The following is a 22,117-nucleotide window of genomic DNA, read 5'->3' as shown; positions in this document are numbered from 1 at the left end:
GTGGCGCCGGCGCTCGGGCGTGCGGCGGGGTCCGCGCGGGTCAGCGGCGCGACGTCTTCTTCCTCCCTGATCTGATGGCTCCACAGTGGCGCCAGTGCTCGGGCGGCGGTCGGCTTCGGCATTCTGTGCGCGATTCCGGGATCCCACGATGCGGATCTGGCGCGGGTTGGGAGGTTGCCGGCTCGGTGTGCGGGGCTCGCAGCGGGGTGTGTGCTGGCGGCGGTCTTCTGGAGCCTGGCGTAGGGCACAACAGGCTGGTGGGAGTTGGTGGTGCACCGGCACCGTAGGTGACGGCGGCGTGAGCGCAGCCATGGAGGCGGCGGCGCTGCGAGGCCCTGCTATGAAGGGTTCTGGCGGGCAGCGGGCGCTCGGCTGCAGCCGTGTGAGGCGCGCGGTGATGCCTCGATGGAGTTGGTGCCGGAGAGTGGTTCGAGGTGCGGATTAGGCTAGATCTGGTGGCAGTCCCCTGGTGCGGGCGAAGGCCGTCGTGGTGGCTCTGGTCCTTGCACCGCTCGGCGGATGCTGCGGTTCTTCGTTTGTGCTGCAGGCGGTGGCTTGAGGCGTCCTCCCTCGGCAGTGAGGTTGGAGTGGTTCTCGTTGGTGTGGCTTCGATGGCATGTTGCTGCAGCATCGACGGTGCGAGGCATCGGTCAGGGCTGGCCATGATCTTGGCGGCGTGGAGATGTGCAGCGCTATGGATGAAAATCCTGTTCGGCTTTGGTCGGACCGGCGACGATGGCATCTGTAGATGTCATTTCCCTTCTAGGAGACGTCACTGTGTGTGCTGCCATTTGCTTCGTTGCCCGGTGGCGGCAATTGTCTCCGGGGCGAAAGCCTTGATTCGCAGGATCGACATGATGGCGATTCCTCTGTTGAGAGCATTGTGCTGGGAGACGAGATGCCCTTCGATGCACTTCTCCCGTGTTCGTGACTGCCCGGATCGCTCCTCTCAGGCGCTATGTACGGTCGTCGCTGGTTTATCCAAGGAAGCTGGAGTTGCTGTTCTTCGGAGATGACCGGTGTTGGTCGACACGTGGCGAGGTTCGCGGTTTTGGGTAGGCTCTTTGGCGTCATAGTTGTGGATGTGTGCGCGTGTGTGTGTTGTCTGTGGTGTTGCTACGCTCGCTGTTCGCAGTGAGTGGTAGTTCTCGTTGTATGTTTGTTCTTCTCTCCTTCTATATAATGCTAAAGTACACAATTTGCGTACTCTTGAATTTTTTTTTATCATAGCGCCTGTGTGGAGTCCCATTGTTCAACGCATATATGTAGGCGCTTGCCCTCCCATCAACCGAGTTTGTGTGGAGAAAAGAATGGAGCGCTTGGTGCCTCGGCTCGCATCGATGCCACATATTTTCCTTCGATCGACCGGGATTCTGAAGTAACTGCAGGGAAATCAATCCTAGCGCTCTTTCTTAGCGTCCGCGTTGGAGGTGCCCTTAACCTCCCCGTCAAATGTCATCCTTTCGTTCCATCTCAAATTTTCACCTTGTGTCTGCCGCGGACCACCATGGATGCCCATCCTACCCCGTCTCTCCTCTACTCTCTCTTCGCACATCACCCGCCGCCGGGCACATGCACCCAACGCAAACCGCAGCCTCGGCTCCAACCAACGATATGAGTGACCACGATGAGGGGCGCTCCTGCTGATACGACCGACCATTGGTATGTCCGATCGTACAGAGTCGATGCGCATGGTCATGGCGTGACTGGGGCCGGCCAAACAAGGGGCAGTGCTACGTGCACGCGATGCCGATGCCACGACCGGGTGACCGCCACTGCTCCAACGTGTCAGTGGCAGTAGAGGGGGCGATGCCCAAGGTCATGGTGTGACGAGGCGACGAGGGCGGTGTATGTCTAGTTCGAGCCGGGTGAGCTGCAAACGGCATGACGTAGAGCTGGCACTGTACTGGCGGGGAGTTGAAACGACATGACAGGATTACTTTTTCCCAACGAAATCAGGAGCATCCATTCATTAACCGTCACGTAATAAAAAAAATTGTGGCTTGATCTCAGTCAAGTCTCTGTCAAGTCACAAAACATATAAAAAGGAAGAAAGAAAAAATCTAAAAGAAATTTTGTACGGATCTCCATGTAATATCTCAAGCATCAACTGAGATTCAGCAATTCCTAAAAAAAGTCCAGTTCTTGATCCATAAATACCATTTGCTATTAAAAAGAACTGTTTTGCACAAAGATGCTGGTAATGTTCATTTTTCTACTAGTGCCATCAGACATCACTAAACATCTCGGTTCAATAGTATAAGAGAAGACGACCTAACTAATTACTAATAGCCAACTTAAATTGGAGATGAAATCATTACAGTATATTTCTTGTACTCGTGCCTTGTCGAATCATCTATCAAGATATTTATAGACAGACACAAACACATATAGGTAAACTAGGCGGGTTTTGACCATCCAAACTAGATCCAATGTATGGCTTGCTTTTTTATCCCCAAATAAATGTACTCCCTCCGTCCCATAATATAAGAACGTTTTTGACACTACACTAGTGTCAAAAACGTTCTTATATTATGGGACGGAGGGAGTGGTAAATTACTCCATAGATAGAGGCATGTGCTTTTTATTTTTGTGCTTTGTTTATATTTAAAATTACTGGAATTTATTCAATAAAATACCCTAAACTAAAATTTGAAAACATGACATAATTTCTATGATAAAATGTTTTACTTTAATTAAACGGTGTTATTTGTAATGTTAAATTTGGGTTGGATGTTACAAATATTTAAGTTTTAAATATAATTAATGCAAACATATGATAAAAATATCTATTATAATTAAATACTAGTTAAATTTTGTGATAGTGGGTTCTAAAGAAAATAAAAATATTTAGTATAAATATTCAATCATGAAGCACACCCGAGATTGTTTGGCTAGGTGAAATGTACATAACCAATTTATTATAAATCATGAAATTAGCATAACAGAATAAAATCATGTTTGGTTGCAATAAGTAGTCTATGTATATGGAAATTTTGTTTACGGAAACACAGAATTATGTATTTTTGGAAAAATGATTATTAACAGTTTTTTTATAAATATATTTTGCATATACTCCATCCCTAATCGCCCCCGTATTCCAGTCACGGTATATATGCAGCCGCCGCTTGTTGGGCCACTGCCTTATACAAATCTTCTTCGGTGTCTGACGTTGAATGGCGACAAACCTGTCACCATACGGGTTGCCTTTGTGCCGAGACCCCGCTCTTGCGCAGCCGGATCTAATAGGCTGCGTGTTCTACGTCATCAATGACACGCATAGCCCGATGTACCATCACCGGCCAGTTGGTGTACACCAAGTTCACATATGATATGGCGCTCAGCCCTGCACAGCCGGCTTTGATACCCTCGACGCACTCTTGAAGCAAAAGGGTAGCGACTAGTGAGGGCGTGCACGTGCTGGTGTCAGACAACCGCACTTCCAATGGCGGAGCTTGAACTAAATTTCAAGAGGGGCGAGGCTGCCAAAGAAACTTTGAATACGAATCTTGTGACTATATAGTTAGATTCTGTAGAATATTGAGAAACTTAGAATGATTATAGTGATCTTGTACATGTTAGTTTATGAAATACCTTTTTAATGTTAAGTACATATATAAGCTATTCATAATAAAAAAGAAATACGAAAATACTATTTTTTTCGAAAAATACCAAAATACTACTTAACCATGAATTATTGTGTTAATCACTACAGACCAGCTCTTAGTTTCTTTGCTCTCCCAAATTACATATATAGGAACATATTCATAGTTGTTCTTCTCCGTGATATATATTTACAATCAAGCTATTGGCTAGAAATCACTTTTAATCACTTTGTCTTAATAGTTTGCAGTCCTTCGGATTAGTACTTAATTTGTTAGAGTTTGTCGTCATTGGTTGTTCATGAATTTGATGTTCAAATTTGGGCTCTGCTTCGGTCCATGAGAGGGTGAAAGGAATAACCGGCTAACCACGTGCGGCGCCGGTGTCAGCTAATTCCAGTCGCCAGGTCACCGCTCACAAGTACACGAGAGAGACGACGAGGACGAAAAGCAAAGCTGGTCACGTGGTTGGTCGCTCCTCGTCTCCCCAGTCCCTTAATTAAATGGTCCAAATGGTTATGTGTTCCAGTGCTATTACATGCTACTTGAGTTTTATCATTATCATTGGGGGGCGATGGCCCAGGTTTGTCCAAGAAGCTCCGCCACTGCGCACTTACATCAAGTCCCTCGGCATGAGTGGGTAAATCTCTGGTTCGGGTCTAGAGGATGCAGCCACCGGGCGACCTAGGCGCCCAGGGGCACCGGGGGTAGCGGCCGTCGGCTGTTGTTCGTGCACGGAGCGGTAAAGGGTCGATTGGTGACAAGAGCTACATGTAGGGACAAGGGCGGAGAAGGAATCGGAGCATCAGCTTGTGTGTGTCATGGCCGGCTTGAGGAAAGAGATGAGTGCGTTCACGAACTGCTTTTCTCTCCAAACAAGTCAGTAGATACAACTGGTTTACACTTTCCTAGCTCGGAACAATGTTTTCTATTATGAACTAATTCTTCATAGAAAAAAGTAAGTAAAACAGATTTTGCTAAAACCTCGATAAAAACTCATTTTCTAAAAACCCACCACAAATCTTACTATCCAAACACCCTCATATCTACAATAAGGGAGGATGTCGGCTCAACACGACGAACGTGACATTTTGAAAACTAAAGTCCTAATGTTTGGTAGAATTAAATTGTACTCCCTCCGTCCCATAATATAAGAACGTTTTTGATATTAGTATAGTGTTAAAAACGTTTTTATATTTTAGGACAGAGGGATTAATATTTTGGAATGACACCTCTTCGATATGGTATTTCCCTCAACTCCCAATACAACACTGTCCCCAGTTTTGACCCTGGTTTTGTGCCTAGGTGGCGCCACATCAGCCAGGCTGGACATGGTCCCACCTGTCATGCCCATCCCCATCTGCTACCTCCCCCTTTGGATGCACTCGCCAGATTGGTCGCGGCTAACCATCGACGGCGCCGCCGCCGCCATCCACCACCGCAGCAAGTCGCCGGCGGATCCCACCTTGCTGCTCCGCGGACCATCGAGAAGGTCGAGAAGACCCTCGGCTCAACCATCATCCTCGCCCGAACCGGCGAGGTAAGCCGCATCGGCCTCCTCCGCTGGCGGCGGCGCTACCCGGCTGACCACGACGCGTTCCCGTCGACGCATTTCGCACACGCGATGGGCACAAGTACGGCCGCCGACGCCTCCGCAGGGCCGTGCTCGATGTACCGCCGGCGGCAGCCTTCCCTGGGGATCCCAGCCTTATCCGGAAATGTCTCCCCCGTCGGGATAGAGTTCACACCCTCAGCCAGCTCCGTCCACCTCTGGCTCACCCGGACCACGGCGGCCTCCACTGCAGTCTCCGACGCTGATGATTTTGGTATTCAGGTACGAATCTGCTATTTGTTGTTCTAATTCCACTAGGTTGGTTCAGGAACTAATAACCCTGCAGCACTGCAATTTTCATCAGGCAGAGATTCAGACAGGGGACCAAACTGGACCGCCCTCCTGGCATGCATACCAGGCTTGGATTGTCGCGACTCTCGGGTGCTCAATGTCAAGTCTATGCACTGCTGAGCAAATAGTGCGTTGCAAGCATGGTTCAATTTCATTATGATTACCAATTAGTGTTCTGGCTCGACATAGTTTTTGCTTACCATCGTTTGAGCTTCTCGTTTCCATACATAACTGCTAGTTTGATGGTAGCTACTAGTACTTCAAGTTTGTGTCCTCAGAGTACTTCAAACAGCTCCGAGCAAGGATTAGTTGCATGAAAACACTGGATGGCGCACAAGGAGGGGCGCGCCAGCGACGTGGGAGAACCCGGTGTGCGGGAGCAACATCGATGTCTCTGATGCTGCTTGGGGGTAACTCCTGCCTGGCAGTTGAAGCCGACTTCCCGTCAGAAATTTCGCCCATTGCTCTTGACCAGCATGTAGGTTTCGACAGGTCAGCACAAAACTAGAACCAAGCTGTTTTCTCTTGGACCCTTTCTTTTTTCGGCCATAGTTTCCATGCTAATTATCGTATACTAGCACGAGGATTCAAATTATTAAAAGTAAAGCAAGAAGAAAAGCTGTCCACAAAATGCAAGAACAAATGTTATTGTCAACAACATAAAAATAAGATGGTCTTATAACTGAATGGGGGCTGATTATAATGTTTTGCGGTACAGATGCCGAAGTTAACCGGGACCACATATTCATCCAACAGCATACATGGTCAACTTTGGTACAGCAGAAAGCCACCAAATTGACATGCATGAAAGTTAACTCATGTTACAGCACAACTACAAATTAATAAGAGAAAATTTATTGAAAGCACTTGATCATCTTCATGAGATGTGTCCATAAGCCATAGCAGTCTGGCACGCCCATGTAGCGAGCAGCAACACATGGGGATTCACCATTAGTATGTAAACATGCCAGGGGATCACTAGACAGACCAATTGCCGAAGCAACAGAAGCGACATCTACTTGAAACATCAAATGCCAACCTGATACTCAAAGCAAACCTAAGTACTTTCCCTACTCTCGAGCAAGATTGACCCAAGCTTGCAAGCACGGGTACTGCAGACAAAACAACACCATAATCAGGGATCTGCCAACCGAGGCACTAATGACTCACATCCACGTCAATTTCCATTGGAGACAGCAACTGCGAGCCCAGGCACTGTTTGTTTTGTTGGCCTCGATTCTGCAAGCCAGTCAATGACTATAACCATTGTGACAAAAAAAAACAGGTAGCAGGATATATAAAGTAAACAGGGTATTTGTAGATTTCCATATGGTCCAAACTAAAGCAACATCTCCAACAGCCATCAAATTTCTAACATTTCCAATGAACTTCAGAACCCAACTGCACAGACAGTTAAAAGGAAACAGGAATAGCCTGAATATTCAGTGTGCACTAACCGCACTCCACAGATATTTAGAAACAGTGCATAGAAAGAATCAAAACTCATAGGCACATTGTCTGACTTCTCCTTGGTAGCTATAAAGGCACTACATGTAGCAGCTTATAAATCTCTATCACTTAAATAAATTTATTTACCTGAAGAATATTAATTGCAAACATCACCCCAGTTTTACTAGTTATTCTCACTAAGAGAAATATTGGAAGAATTTGAGACAGATGGAAACTTGGAACTTGTAAATTACCTTGGACATCCTCCGGGTTCTTGCGCTTCACTCTATCAACCATCTTGTCCATTGAATTATCTTCACCAATGTTGAACCTTGCCCTCTTTCTTCTGTTCTCATCCACCACCAAAAGTACAACATTTTGATCAGCCTGATCAGTAGACCGAGTGACGTCTTCCATCTGCTGATCCTCTAAACCTACCATTCCTTCCATCCCCTGTTCAAAACTTTCCTTGTCCACTGGAGGGTCCAGACAAGTCTTGCTAGCAAAATCCTCTAGGATATCAATTTTATCTGTACAATCTTTCTCATCATCATCCTGTTGCAGATCATCACAATCAACTTGTGCTGCACAATAGAAAATGTCACATAGATGCGTGAAGAGGGAGTATATATAACTCAACATCAATAATTAACTAATATACCAACAATTAAGCAAAATAAGATGCACAACACTTGGTTACCAGGCTCTCCAGTAAAAATCGCATTGTGGGGTGTTGTTATCTCAGAATTGTATGTAGGTTCACTTCCCATATCAACATCTTCAGCTGTCTTAACAAACAAGAGCTTGGGACGTCTGGGGTGTTTTTTTGCTGCTTCTTTCCACTCGTGCTTTGTTTCATCACTTACTCCATCACGGAGGGTGACCTCCTTAATACGCCGCAGGGACTGGATCGTCGTGCAGCAAAAGCCATTTAGATCCTTACATAGCAGCTGTAGCGACTCGAGGAATGGAAGAGCTCCCTCTTGTACTTCCAGTTCAGTCATGACTTCAACCACGATGCATAGTCGTCGCAGGCTTCCAAGTGCACCTTTTATGATGACGAGTTTGTCCAGTTGAGATGCAATCAGCTTCAGGTACGCCAAGCAGCGCACTCTGCTCAGGGCAGCAAGAATATCCCCGCTCAGCTTATGATGAGGGGATGAAAGGCACAGCTTAGTGAGACTACCTAGCATGGTAACAAATGGAGGCAGGCTGCATATGTTGCCCCCTTGTAGCTTGAGCGAGCTAAGATAGCAGGAGGAAGCTTCTTCTTTTTCTAGGGACAAGTTCACGAGCAAGTCTTGGAACCATTTATCATTGAAATGTATTGAGAGTGAATGAGCTTTTTTCACGTCGGTGCTTCTCTTGATGAACCCCTTGATGGCATTTGAGACATGAGTGTAATTATTGGTGCTGCTGTTGCTGTCACTGGCAGTGGGACCCGTGCTGTTATTAATGGACTGCTCGCACCATATTTTCACCTTCGTCAAGTGCTTCATATGCTCCATGAGCTGTGCAAATCCTTGGCTCTTGTTGTCCACAACAAATCCTGCTACTGTTTCCAATTTGCTATTCTCTGAGAACCAGGTTTGTAGCTTATGCATTTTCCGGCTTCCTACACCTTCTTGGAGCTTGAACTTTCCAAATAGATGAATCAAGCATGGAAGCTCCATGACTTGTGTGGGCAGAATCTCTATCTTGGTTCTTCTTACATCCAACGTCTCCAAAAGTTGAAGTTTCTTGCTCTCTTTGGGCAGTGTCGTAACCTTAACAGCTGCCCCAAGGCTTAGGTACCTGAGTAGCAACAGGTTGCTGCATATCTCCTTAAGATGCTTGTCCTCCAAGTGGTTAGCACATTCTTCTAGATCCAAAACCCGAAGCAGTTCATATTTGCAAAAATCCAGGACTGATTCATGCGCCTTGCCAAAGATTGTCAGAGACCGGACCAAAGATAGATCATTGGCTACTTTGGCACTTGCGTCATGGAGGGAGAGCCAACGGATTCTGCTGGGTGGGGGTGGCGGAGCCATCTGATCATATAACAAGGTAATGAAGTTGTCACACTTGGCCATGTGCAGGATGAACTCAAGCATCATGCCGTGAGTATGGTATGTCTTCACCTCATCTTCGCTGTTTTTGCTGATGGCATCTGTACGCTGGATGATGCTCCGGTTGACAAGCTCTTTAAAATTGCCTGTAGCAGCATCCAGAGCATTACACATATAATCTCCTTGGATAAACCCTTCAGCGCACCATTTCCTTATCAAGCTTCCTCTCCTAACTGTACGACCACTAGGGTAGATACCAAAATATAGCAAGCACGTCTTGACATCATGTTTAACAAGGCTTGTGTAGCTATGGACAAGCACACGCTTCATTCTTGCTAACATCTCTTTTGTTTCCAGATGTGCTCCCAGGTTGTGGCATAATGTTGCCCAGTTTCCATGTGTCGGATTACCCGTGCTTTGCAAGTACCGGGCTGTGGTAACAAGAGCAAGGGGTAAACCATCACACTTCTTCAGTGCTTCCGAGCCAAGCTGATCCTCTTTATCAACTGGTGGATTGTCATCTTGGAAAGCTTCCTTGAAGAATAGTAGTCTTGAGTGTTCATCGGCAAGAGTTTTCATTGCGTACACATGATCATGAGCTGCTGAGCTGCTGCAGGTATTTGCTACTGAATGAATGGCTGTTGTCACCAGAACTCTGCCGCTCAATCCCACAAACGCATCTTTTATGTCATGCCAAAATTCTGTCCGCATGTCATCGATTACAATGAAGAACCTACCAGGAGAAGTGCATGATCAGACATAGAGAGATACCAAGTGGAAATTAGAACAGAGAAAATTTCATTTGTGTACCCACAAAGATGACAATAGTCTATCAACTATGAAAGATGCAGGCTGCTGTAGATCGAGATCGAATTATCAAACAGGGATGGAGTTGTCAAATAATACCAATATGGTTTGGGAACAGGTAGCTTAAATTAATTACCTCCTGCTCCCAAGGTACCATCTGAGAATTGAGCAGAGCTTGCTGAGGTTGCCTCCGCCATTTGCAGGGATGCCAAGTTGTTGGAGTATCTCCTTGATAACATCTGTTGGGACTCCTTGCTCTGCTGCAGAGACCCAAGCCCGAGCTTCGTATTGGTTCTCAATTGTGTCATAAACATGCCTGGCAAGGAGAGTCTTGCCTATACCATCGAAACCAACAATGGAGATCACCTTGAGCTGTTGTTGCTGCTGCTGGATCATTTCAAGAAGCTCGTCCCGGGGTGCATCCATGCCCACGGGTCGACCAGCTGAGAGGCTGTTGTCTATCACCATCTCTGTCATCGTCTCACATGCCACTGATGCCGCCGCCGTTGAGGAAGAGGAGGTGCCAGTACCGATGCTGGCATTGTAGTAAGTTTCTCTCAGCTTGGACGACTCCTGTGAAATCTTCTTGAGCTCATGGATCGCCTTGGCAAACTCCTTACGGACTGTCGCCGTCTGCACCCGGTGGACAGCCTGACGGATCCACGTCGACGTCCCAGAGATGGTCACCTGGTGCATGAAGCGGTCGATGCAGTCCTCGATGGCATGCGCCAAGCCTCGTATGATCTGGATCCATGCCCTCTGGACATGGTCGCCAACAGCACCGGTCCTCCAGCGACACTCATCGTCTTGCTGAACGGCGGCAGAGATCAGCGCGAACTCTCTTTGGATGTAGGTGATGTCATGCTCCAGGTTCCGCCGAAGCTTGTGATTTGCAGCTAAGAACTCCAGGAGCTTCGGCGCGATCCTACCGGCAAAAGCAGTGGCTGCCGCAGCCTCCATCTCCTCTCTCACTCACTCACAGACTCACTCTGGCTGGAAGATGAGAGCATGGAATTTCGTGGGAAGTGGCGATGGCCACTGTATGTTGCTGAATCATGGAGGGATCAAATCTGTACCAAAGCAAGACCCCAACAACCCCAACAAGTCCTCAGTCAAGTTTGGTTACCCATAAAGGCGTGTGGGGGGGACGAACCACAGCCCAGAGGTGACAGGCGCTCGGTATGATTGTTTGTTCATTAGCCTAAAGAAATTTCTGTGACGTGCCTTAACTGCTAGAAATGCTTAAATATGTTCTCTACTAATGAAATACTCCTATATACTCTTTGAAAACATAAATAAATGTACTGTGGTAGTAGTACTTAAATGGTACTTCCTCCGTCTAGAAATACTTGTCCTCGAAATGGTTGTATCTAGATTTATTTTAATTATAGATACATCCATTTTATCCTTTTCTAGGACAAGTATTTCCGGACGGAAGGAGTAGAAGTTACTTTTTTTTTAGAAAATAACGGTAGAAGATGCTGAGTCCTGGGATATTCAATGCATTTTGAGTTGAATGACTGAGCTGAGGTCAGGTGGGTAGCTGGGCAGCTAGTGCTACAGCACAATGTCAGAATTAAATGTCCATTTGTGTGCTAGCTTTAACTTCTGTAAAATTTATTAGACGCCATCTCATTTACTTTGGAGTAACTTTCCTATTTACCGCTTGGAGTTACTTTGGAGCAAATTTATTAGGCAATATTTATTTTATTTTTGCCAATAAGAGTATACAGTTTTAATTACTGAAAATAAGTTGTGAGTTATTATCTTTCTTGTAGGAGATTATAATGCTAAATCATAATCTTGTAACTACTCCCTCTGATCCTAAATACTCCGCGCATAACTTTTGTTGATTTTCCCCCTAATGCTCTGCCTGTTCACCTTTTTTCTCCACACTTTTCTACTGTGCCCTTGTCACCTGCCTCCCATGCAAACCACTCATAGGCCTGGGTTGACTACGGTCTCTACTTTGACCAAATTTATAGAAAATAGTATCAACATATACGATGTCAAATCAATAATTTTAGATTCATTGTAAAATATAGTTTCATAGTGTATATATTTTGTATTGTAGATGTTGATATTTTTTAATATAAATTTGATCAAATTTTGTAAAGTTTGACTTGACAAAAATCTAATATGGAGAGTAAAAAAGACCGAAGGGAGTATAATCGAGTAGACTGAAGCACATGATCTATGCATATTAAATTTTCTGTATTTTGTTACTGAATCAGGCATGTGCCATGTGCCTTAACTGCTGGAAATACTTAAATATGTACTAATGAAATACTCAAAGAATACTCTTATACTCCACTGAAACCCTATCTTTTGAAAACATAAATGTACTGTTGTACTTAAATGGTAGAAGATGCTTTGGTAGTAGTACTCCTACTAGAAGATGCTGAGTGTTGGGATATTCAATGCATTTTGAGTTGAATGACTGAGCTGGTGTCAGGTGAGTAGCTGGGTCGCGGGGCAGCTAGTGCTGCAGCACAATGTCAGAATTAAATGCCCATCTGTGTGCTAGCTTTATTGTAAAATTTTATTGACACCATCTCATTTAGTACTTTGGAGTAACTTCTCTATTTACCGCTTGGAGTAACTTTGGAAATAATTTTGTAGGCAATATTTATTTTATTTTATTTTTTCAAATAAGAGTCCAGTTTTAATTACTGAAATGTGCTGTGAATTATTTTCTTTATTGCAGGAGATTAGAATGCTAAATCACAATCTTCTAACTGTTCTGTTCACTGGTTGTGTTATTTGTAGAGTCCTCGCTTGGAGTATAATCCAGTAGACTCAAGCATATAATTTGTGCATAAGAATTTTTCTGTGTGCTTGTTACTCAATCAGGCATGCTGGTCAAATCCCAGCATTTGTGATTTTTGTTCTTTTTTTTGTGTGGGGAAATGAGGATTTCATGAGATTTTTTTCTTCTATGCATAGTTCTTTTTTTCCTGTTCATGACATGGCTAATTGAGAGCAATAGTATGGCTGATTGCAAACATAGTAATCAAGTGCATTTTGGTTTAGATGCTATGATTCATAATTGAAAAGGGCAAATTCATTTACAAAAAAGCACGTTTCAGAAATTAATTGATCTTTTTTTACAAATTACTCATGCAATGGGGGAAAAAAACAACTTTGGAAACTTGTGTGCGGTGTAGATTTGTGTCATTAGTTTTTGCTGCTGATCATGTACTACTGCAAGACTCAACAGGGTTAAAAGATAAAACTCAAAATTTTGGATTTAGAGCAACTGGGGACATTTTCATAGTGGTCTGCCTGTGAAGTCTTATCAGCGGGTGTTCAGTAAAACTGTGCACCTCTCATAAATGGTCTGTTCAATGGTTCTGTAGCCCAAGGACCAATCAATAATAGCCCCACTACATTAACTGACACGGTTAAAGTTGCTGGAAATAACTATTGAACTTTGGCTTTTCACGTGATACTATTGAGCTCTGGCTTTTCACGCTATGCAGTTAAACAAATCAAAGCCTCTTGTTCTTTCTCTCCTTCTCCAATGGGGAGGTCGCCGTCGTCGCTGCCCCGTGACCGAGAGCCCCCCTTGAAGAAGGGCCCATGGACGCCGGAGGAGGACCGGCTGCTCGTGGACAGTATCTCGAGGCATGGCGTCGGCTGCTGGCGGGACGTCCCCAAGCAAGCCGGCCTGAGCCGCTGTCACAAGAGCTGCCGCCTCCGCTGGATCAACTACCTCCGCCCCGACATCAACCTCGGACCTTTCACCGACGATGAGGAGAAAACCATCATCCACCTCCACTCCATGCACGGGAACAAGTATGTATATTATTCTCTGTTGCTTCTGTTGTGTCTATCTATCTTTCTTCTTCTTCAACTCCGGTGTCAAGCTACTGTGCCGCTGCTGATGAATTGACTTTAAACAGGTGGTCGGCAATTGCGACCCATCTGCCGGGGAGGACAGGCAACTTTATCAAGAATTACTGGAACACGAACCTGCGCAAGAAGCTGCTCCACATGGGCATCGACCCCGTCATGCACAGCCCGCCCACCGACCTCAGCCTGCTCACAGGGCTTGCCAGCCACCCCACCGTTGCCGCCGGTAATAGCCTCTCCAGCGTCAGCATGGCCCCCAGCGCTTCGAACATGAATGCTTCCCAGCCCCATGCCGATGTGCCCAGCTTCGCCTGGAGCAGCTCGGATATGAACACTCTCAGGATCAATGACCAGGCCACCAGCTTCACCGGCAGCTACTCAAACATGAAACCCTCCAGGATCAAGGACCAGGCCACCAGCTTCACCGGCAGCTACTCGGACATGAAACCTCCCAGGATCAAGGACGAAGCCTCCAGCTTCACCAGCACCTACTCGGACATGAAACCTCCCAGGATCAAGGACGAACCCTCCAGCTTCACCGGCACCTACTCGGACATGAAACCTCCCAGGATCAAGGACGAAGCTGCCAGCTTCACTGGTAGCTACTTGGACATGAAACCTCTCAGGCTCCAGGATGAAGCCGCCAGCTTCACCGGCAGCTGCTCAGGCGCTGGCACTGATTGGGACATGAACACTCTCTCCATGCTCCAGGCCAATGCCGCCAAGTTCCGGCTCCTCCAGGGCCATTGTTGGGTGACCAGTGCTTCATTGGGCGCCATGAGAGCCCTTGTTGAGAAGCTGGACATGCTGCTGCTAGATGATTCATCTCCTAAAATATTCTCCTCCAAGAGGGTGATGAATGGGATGCGCCTCCTCAAAGATGATGTTGAAGAGATAAGCTCCTACCTTGATGAACTGTCAGAGGTGAATGACCGTCCCCCAGTAGCCATGTGCTGGATGAATGAGGCACGTGATCTGTCTTATGACATGGAGGATTACATTGACAGCCTTTTATCTGTGCTGCCACCTGACAATTTCAACAAAAAGAAGAAGAAAAAGAAGAAGAATATGACTATAAAGAAGAGGCTCAAATGGTACAAGCAGATCACAGTAGCCACGCAAGTGTCAGAACATGGTGTCAAGACCAGAAAACGCATTCACGTTAGTGTTGTTCCTTGTTTTCCCGATAAGCCCAAGATTGCGGAAACAATATCAGATTTCAGGATCTATGTCCAGGAGGCTATTGAACGGCACGACAGGTATAAGCTCCACTGTTGCAGCAACTTGAGGAGACGTACATTCTTTGTCCACTGGCCATATGCTTCCAATGCACTATGAAGAAACCATTGATCACATTGTAATTGATGTCCGGATGAATGCTTTTCTCAACTCAATGGTGGCTAATATTGCGGCAGATCAGCAGCAGCTGAAGGTGGTATCTGTCCTTGGATCTGGATGCCTAGGTAAAACTACACTTGCCAAAGTGTTGTATAACAGAATTGGGGCGCAATTCGATTGCAGAGCTTTCATTCGAGTGTCCAAAAAGCCTGATATGAAGAGACTTCTTCATGACCTGTTCTCGCAACTCCACCAGAAGAAGCGGCCACTACATGCCAATTGTAATGAACTTGGCATCAGCGACATTAATATAAGCAAACATCTGCATGATAAAAGGTACTATTAACCCAGCTCCTTATGCTATTTCTTCTAGTTTATTGTAAACCCATCAAACTTCATTTCTACTATTAGACTGACACAATATATCTGATATGCGTGAATTCCTGGCATGCAGGTATCTAATTATTATTGATGATTTGTGGGATGCATCAGCATGGGATATTATCAAATATGCTTTTCCAAATGGAAACCATGGCAGCAGAATAATAATAACTACACAGATTGAAGATGTTGCATTAACATGTTGCTCTGATCACACAGATCATGTTTTCGAGATGAAACCTCTTGACGACAATCACTCAAGAAAGCTATTCTTTAACAGGCTTTTTGGTTACGGAAGTGACTGTCCTGAAGAATTTAAGCAAGTTTCAAACGAAATTGTTGATATGTGTGGTGGTTTGCCGCTAGCAACAATCAACATAGCTAGTCATTTGGCAAATCAACAGGCAGCAGTATCACTGGATTTTCTGACATACATACGTGATTCGTTGAGGTCACATTCATGGTCAAGTTCTACTTCGGAAAGAACAAGACAAGTACTGAACCTCAGCTACAATGATCTTCCTCATCATCTGAAGACATGTTTGTTGTATCTTCATATGTATCCAGAGGGCTCCATATTCTGGAAGGATGATCTGGTGAAGCAATGGGTGGCTGAAGCCTTCATCAATACACAGAAAGGGAAAGAAAAAGAAAAAGATCAAAACTGGATGGAGAAAGCTGCAGGAACCTATTTCGATGAACTTATTGATAGAAGATTCATCCAACCTTTAAATATCAACTACAACAATAAGGTGTTGTCCTGTACGGTTCATGAAGTGGTATGTGATCTTCTTGCACACAAGTCTGCAGAAGAGAATTTCATTGTGGTAGTAGATTATAATCGAAAGAATATATCACTTTCTCATAAGGCCCGTCGACTATCTCTCCTCTTTGCCAATGCAAGGTGTGCCAGGATACCAGTAAATATCACAAAGCCACAAGTTCGATCACTTAATTTTTTTGGATTGTTCGAGTGCATGCCTTGTATTGGAGAGTTCAAGGTTCTCCGTGTTCTGAACCTTCAACTATCTGGTCATTGTGGTGATCATGACCCCATAGACTTCACTGGGATTTCAGAACTGTTTCAGTTGAGATATTTGAAGATTACAAGTGATGTGTGCATAAAACTACCAAACCAAATGCGAAAGCTGCAATGTTTGGAAACACTGGATATTATAGATGCACCAAGAGTCACTACTATCCCATGGGATATTATATATCTCCCACACTTGTTGCACCTGACCCTTCCTGTTGACACAAATCTGCTGGATTGGATTGGCAGCATGACTGACTCCGTCGTCAATCTGTGGAGCCTTGGCAATCTTAACCACCTGCAAGATTTTTATCTTGCCATTTCTTCGACACCTCCTTCTGGCCATCCAGAGAAAAACATGGAAGCTCTGGGCTCTTTACTAGGAGGACATGGCAACCTGAAAATTATAGTAGTGTCTCATGGCCCATCGGTTAAAGATATTGTGGGTCCTGGTGCCTCAAAAGTAAGCATTTCCTGGGATGAGTTGGAACCTCTCCCACTTCTCCAGAGATTTGAATGCTCGCCACACAGCTGTGTCATATTTTCCCGAATTCCTAAGTGGGTTAAAAAACTTGGTAACTTATGCATTCTGAAGATTGCAGTGGTGGAACTGCAGATGAGTTGTGTTGATATTCTCAGAGGATTGCATGCCCTCAGTGCTCTGTCGCTGTATGTGCGGTGCGCGCCTGCTGAAAGAATCCTCTTTGACAAGATGGCCGGGTTCTCAGTTCTCAAGTACTTCAAGTTGAGGTGCACTAGTGGTATCCCCTGGCTGAAATTTGAGGCGGATGCAATGCCTAATCTCTGGAAGCTCAAGCTAGGTTTCAATGCCATCCCCCGAATGGACCAACATCAACTAATCTGCATCGAGCATATGCCAGACCTTAAAGAGATCTCTGTAAAATTTGGGGGTGTAGCTGCTCTTATAGAGTATGCCGTGAAGACCGTCATTAGTAATCATCTAAGAAATCCTACAGTCCACGTGTGTTTGGTGACTTCTACTTCCTATGGTGATGAAAGCACAAAAGAGAAACATTCCACAAACTCGGCGCTCGAGTCGTGCATGGCCACCGCAACGCCAATGGACACTCCGACCAGCCACGTCACCACCGCCGTCGCCCACTGTGACAGTGTCTTGACGGAGGGCGCTGCTGCTTCCGGGGAGGTGGATGTGGAGACGCTTCGCCACCTCTCCGACAATCTCGCCACTGCCGTTTGCCCTCCGGACGACTTCTCCTTCCTTGTTGACGTGCGTGCGCACCGCTCCGTGCTCTCCGTCCGGAGCCCCTTGCTGGATGCCGTCTTGGCGCGTCGTGCCGCTGAAGGAGAGGGCAACCCGCTGGACCTCCGGGAGCTTCTGGGTGAGGAGGTGGAGGTCGAGTATGAGGCACTGCAGTTGGTGCTCGAGTACCTGTACACCGGCCGCATCCGCGACCTTCCCAAGTCGGCATGTTTTTGCGCTGATGTGGATGGCTGCGCCCACGTAGGCTGCCTCCCCGCCATCTCCTTCATGTGGCAGGTCATCTTTGCTGCATCCATCTTCCAGGTCGCCGTGCTCACCAACCACTTCCAGGTCCGCCTCTTCCTCGCCTTCTCTGTTGTGATGATTTCTTCATATCACTTGTTTATTATGCCTGCTGGCATGCATATTGGACAGACATTTCAATGCTATATTTGAGAAGAATATGTTGAAGTTTTTGATGGGTGCTAATGTTGAGTTATTTGGAGATACCTGCTGCGGTGCAACACACACTTAGGTTCAAGAATCAAGACTCATTTCTAACTCAGTTTGACTTAGGCGTGGAAATTATTATCTGTGAGTGGTGGCGTAAATATGGTCTCTCTTTCAGTTTCAAAACTGTCCGCTTAAATGTGTTCAATATGAAAATGATTTAATTGGCATTGCAAGGTGCTGTGTCATTTTAATGATATTTGAGGGATTCTTGTTTTGACTTTTCTCTAGGGAAAGGAAAGGTAACTCTTTAAAACATGGAAATGATGTGCTTCCAGTCTTGTTCGAGAGAAATCTGTTCGAAGCATGAGTGGTGCTGATATGGTACATGCATGAACGATAGGCAGTTCATGACAAACATGATTTGATAATACTTTCCATTTCTAGGCTCTATGAATGCCGACAGTAGATACATGTAGAGCAAAAACCAAAGATACAAATACAGCGCTTTCCCCCCGAAAAATTTGGAACACTAGGAGTCCATTACAATAATATTGATCTAATGTTTTCACTTAATAAAGTTTTGGATGTGTGTGTGTGTGTGAAGTGAAATATCACAACTGACAATGATCACAATAGGGCCTAACATTCCTAAATTTTAAACACATATTAGCTCCATAACAGATCAATGAATATTCTCTTAAGGGGCAGTACTTAGATAGGTTACCCCTTGTCTTAGGTAAATAGTCAGCAACCAATGCATCTGCACAAGCTAGAAATTTTGAGACGGGACTTGAATTAAAATTTTTGCCTTTTCAGATTCTTATTTGGGATTTGTATTTTGATAGTTCTGACTTCGCTGCAGATGACTTGTGTGTATTTGAGGATAATTCTTGTCGAGTTGCTACTTGTAACAGTTACAGTTGTATTGTTTCGCGTTTTAAGGAGATGGTACTAAGCTACCTGATGCCTTTCTTTTCCATGCAGCGTCGTCTCCTTGATGTCCTTGATGATGTTGAAGTGGATAACCTTCCATTGATCTTATCTGTTGCAAACTTATGCAATAAATCTTGCATGCATCTGCTCGAGAGATGCCTTGAGATGGTAGTCCGGTCAAATCTTGACATGATTACTCTTGAGAAAGCATTGCCTCCAGATGTTATCAAGCAAATTACTGATTCACGGCTGAGTCTTGGGCTAATTTCACCCAAGGACAAGGGATTTCCTAACAAACATGTAAGAAGGATACTCGGAGCTCTTGATTCTTATGATGTGGAGCTAGTGAGGTTGCTGCTCATGGAAGGGCAGACTAATCTTGATGATGCATTTGCATTGCACTATGCTGTAGAACATTGTGACTCGAAGATCACAACAGAACTTTTGGACTTCGAACTTGCAGATGTTAATCATAGAAATCAAAGAGGTTATACTGTTCTTCACATTGCTGCCAGGCGAAGAAATCCTAAAATTCTTGTCTCTGTTTTAACCAAAGGTGCTCGGCCTTCCGATCTTACATTTGATGGAAGAAAAGCAATTCAAATCTCAAAGAGACTCACAAAACATCGGGATTACTTTGGGATTACTGAAGAAGGAAAACCGTCTCCCGAACATAGTTTATGCATTGAGATACTGGAGCAAGCTGAAAGAAGGGATCCACAACTCGGAGAAGCATCGGTTTCTCTTGCAATAGCTGGTGACCATCTACGTGGAGAGTTGTTGTACCTCGAAAATCGAGGTAATATTTATCTACAAATCGTCGAGTGTTCAAAATTAGTAGTTGGTATGGTTTGCACATGATGGTGTTTTGCATGTGGAGTGAAGTTCTCCATGTGCAACTAGCCAATGTGCTACTCCCTCCGTTCCAAAATAAGTGTCATGGTTTTAGTTCAAATTTGAACAAAAACTATGACACTTGTTTTGGAACGGACGGAGTACCTTTTTCTTCTCTTGGAAGTGGTGTTTTCACTCAATTATGTTCTTGCTATGCAGTTGCTTTGATGAGGATAATGTTTCCAACTGAGGCAAGAATAGCAATGGACATTGCTCGAGTGGATGGTACGTTGGAATTTACCCTTGGTTCTAGTGCAAATCTACCTACAAAGATACATCGGCCAACCGTTGATCTAAATGAAACTCCTTTCAAAATGAACGACAAACACTTAGCTCAGATGAGAGCCCTCTCCAAAACAGGTGAGGCACATATTGCCTTTGTATAACCACCGTGCTTCTACATTATTTATATTTTCAACCTAATAACAGTACTCACTTATTTAGATTATCTGCTGTAACATTCTGAATAAGAAAGCTTGTGTAGCTGAACTGTGAAACCCAACAGTCTATGGATCTGGACTAACTGCAGGCTCAATGTTTTTTTACCAGTTGAACTCTGTAAACGCTTCTTTCTGCGTTGTTCAAATGTGCTGGACAAGATTATGGATGATGAACCTGAGCTGTCTTCCCTCGGAAGAGACACATCCACCGAGAGAAAGCGGAGGTTGGGTGACCTGCAGGACGCACTTCAGAAGGGTTCGTCTAGTTTTGACAAATCTGGGTCATAGTCCCAGTCCCAAACGGATGACATGAAAAGTTGCCAGAAATGCATGTAGGGATTATAGTACAATATATCAGATTGGGGTACAACTGGAAAGCAGCAGCTGCAGGATTAGTTCAATTTGCACTGAACTCTGCTACTGATAGATTAGCGTGTCAGTTCAGTTCGGCACACTCAACTAATCCTTCTCGGTGTGTATTACTATTTCAGTTAGAGCCAGTTAGCTATGTATGGGAGTGAAATAAATCTAAGATACTAAGCTCCCTAGATTTGGGCTGTGGGGGATGCTATGCGCACCGCCTATAATCGTGTGCAGAAAGTTCCCGTGTAGCTCAGGCTACATGGAACCTCTTATCCTCAATCCTCCAGACTTGCTTTGAGATCTGTGCTCTCCAACTAACTTTTCCAACTAACTTACAACGAGAAGATTTCTCTTTTTTGTTTCTCTCAAATGAAACAAAATATGAACTTCAAACTCTGCAGATCGAACAAACATTAGAACATCAATGTGTGAAAAAACTTTCAGATTTTTTGGTCTGATATAAATATACAAAATGAGATTTTCTTTGACTAAAAATATTATTTTAAGTATTTAAAATGCATGAAAAAATCTGAATTTTTTTCCCACATTGTAGTTAGAATGTAATGTTATTCTGCAAAATTTGAAGTTTATATGTTGTGTTGTTTGAGAGGAAAAAAAGACAAATGCGTCTGCATGGATCGCGATGCAGAAATGGATGGCAAAGATAAGGGGTACCATGTAGCTCGTGTGTGTGTGTGCGTGTGATGGGCCGACTGATTTTTCGATTTTAGGAAGATATTGCCTGGTTTTCTGCTCACTTTTCTTTCTTTTCAAATCTTTCTTCCTTTGTTCTTCTCTCTTTCTTGTCTTCACATGCTAATTCATGAATATGTTTTAAAATTCATGAAAATTGAAAAGACTATGAACATTTTAAAAGGTTCACATATTTTTAAAATTAGTGAGTATTTTAAAGTTCACGAACATTTTGAAAGTCTGTGAACATTTGAAAAACATGAAGTTTTTTTCAAATCCATGAACGTTGTTTGAAATCCACACATTTTAAATTCACAAACATTTTTTAATTCATGTTTTTTAAAACCAAGATTTTGTAAAGTACATGAACTTTTGATTTAATGAACTTCAAATAAAAAAATACAGTAGCAATTTCTTCTGAGCTAGCAGTGGAGTGAGTAGGGAGCCGAACCGAGTCGGGAGCTTCATGTGCCGGCCATGTGAACCTTATAACAACAATTTCATGGTTTCGGCATGGAGTGAAATCTCCCAAAGGGCTGACAAACATGTAAGGACTCCACAACCATGCACCTAACAACTTTACTCTCCTTCCAAACAGATATTATCTTCAACAGTAGCCCAACAAGATATATAAAATGTTCACAGACAATGGGCCTCCTCAGATAAGATCCAGGAGACTTGGACCCTCCGTCAAGAAAGCCAC

At 44.5% G+C, this 22,117-nt stretch overlaps 1 protein-coding gene and 1 pseudogene across 2 annotated transcripts; one reads left to right on the top strand and one right to left on the bottom strand.

Annotated features, from left to right (window-relative positions):
* The first annotated feature begins 5,159 nt into the window (after positions 1–5,159).
* Positions 5,160–21,021, top strand: LOC125521379 (annotated as a pseudogene).
* LOC125521381 (disease resistance protein RGA4-like) lies at positions 6,154–10,987 on the bottom strand. 2 transcript variants are annotated; one of them, XM_048686440.1, is made up of 4 exons: positions 9,946–10,987; positions 7,655–9,735; positions 7,209–7,538; positions 6,154–6,906 (listed from the first exon to the last, which is right to left on the bottom strand). In XM_048686440.1, the coding sequence occupies exons 1-4, from the start codon at positions 10,767–10,769 to the stop codon at positions 6,896–6,898; spliced, it is 3,246 nt and encodes a 1,081-aa protein (XP_048542397.1). In that variant the 5' UTR covers positions 10,770–10,987; the 3' UTR covers positions 6,154–6,895. The 2 variants fall into 2 exon arrangements, with proteins under 2 accessions (XP_048542397.1, XP_048542396.1); XM_048686439.1 differs by having other exon boundaries at positions 6,154–6,744.
* Positions 21,022–22,117: the final 1,096 nt, after the last annotated feature.

This window comes from Triticum urartu, chromosome 7 (genome assembly GCF_003073215.2).
Source record: "Triticum urartu cultivar G1812 chromosome 7, Tu2.1, whole genome shotgun sequence".
In the NCBI taxonomy this organism is placed as follows: domain Eukaryota; kingdom Viridiplantae; phylum Streptophyta; class Magnoliopsida; order Poales; family Poaceae; genus Triticum; species Triticum urartu.
Note: the sequence above shows the minus strand (reverse complement) of the source record. Positions and strands in the feature narration are given on the sequence as shown.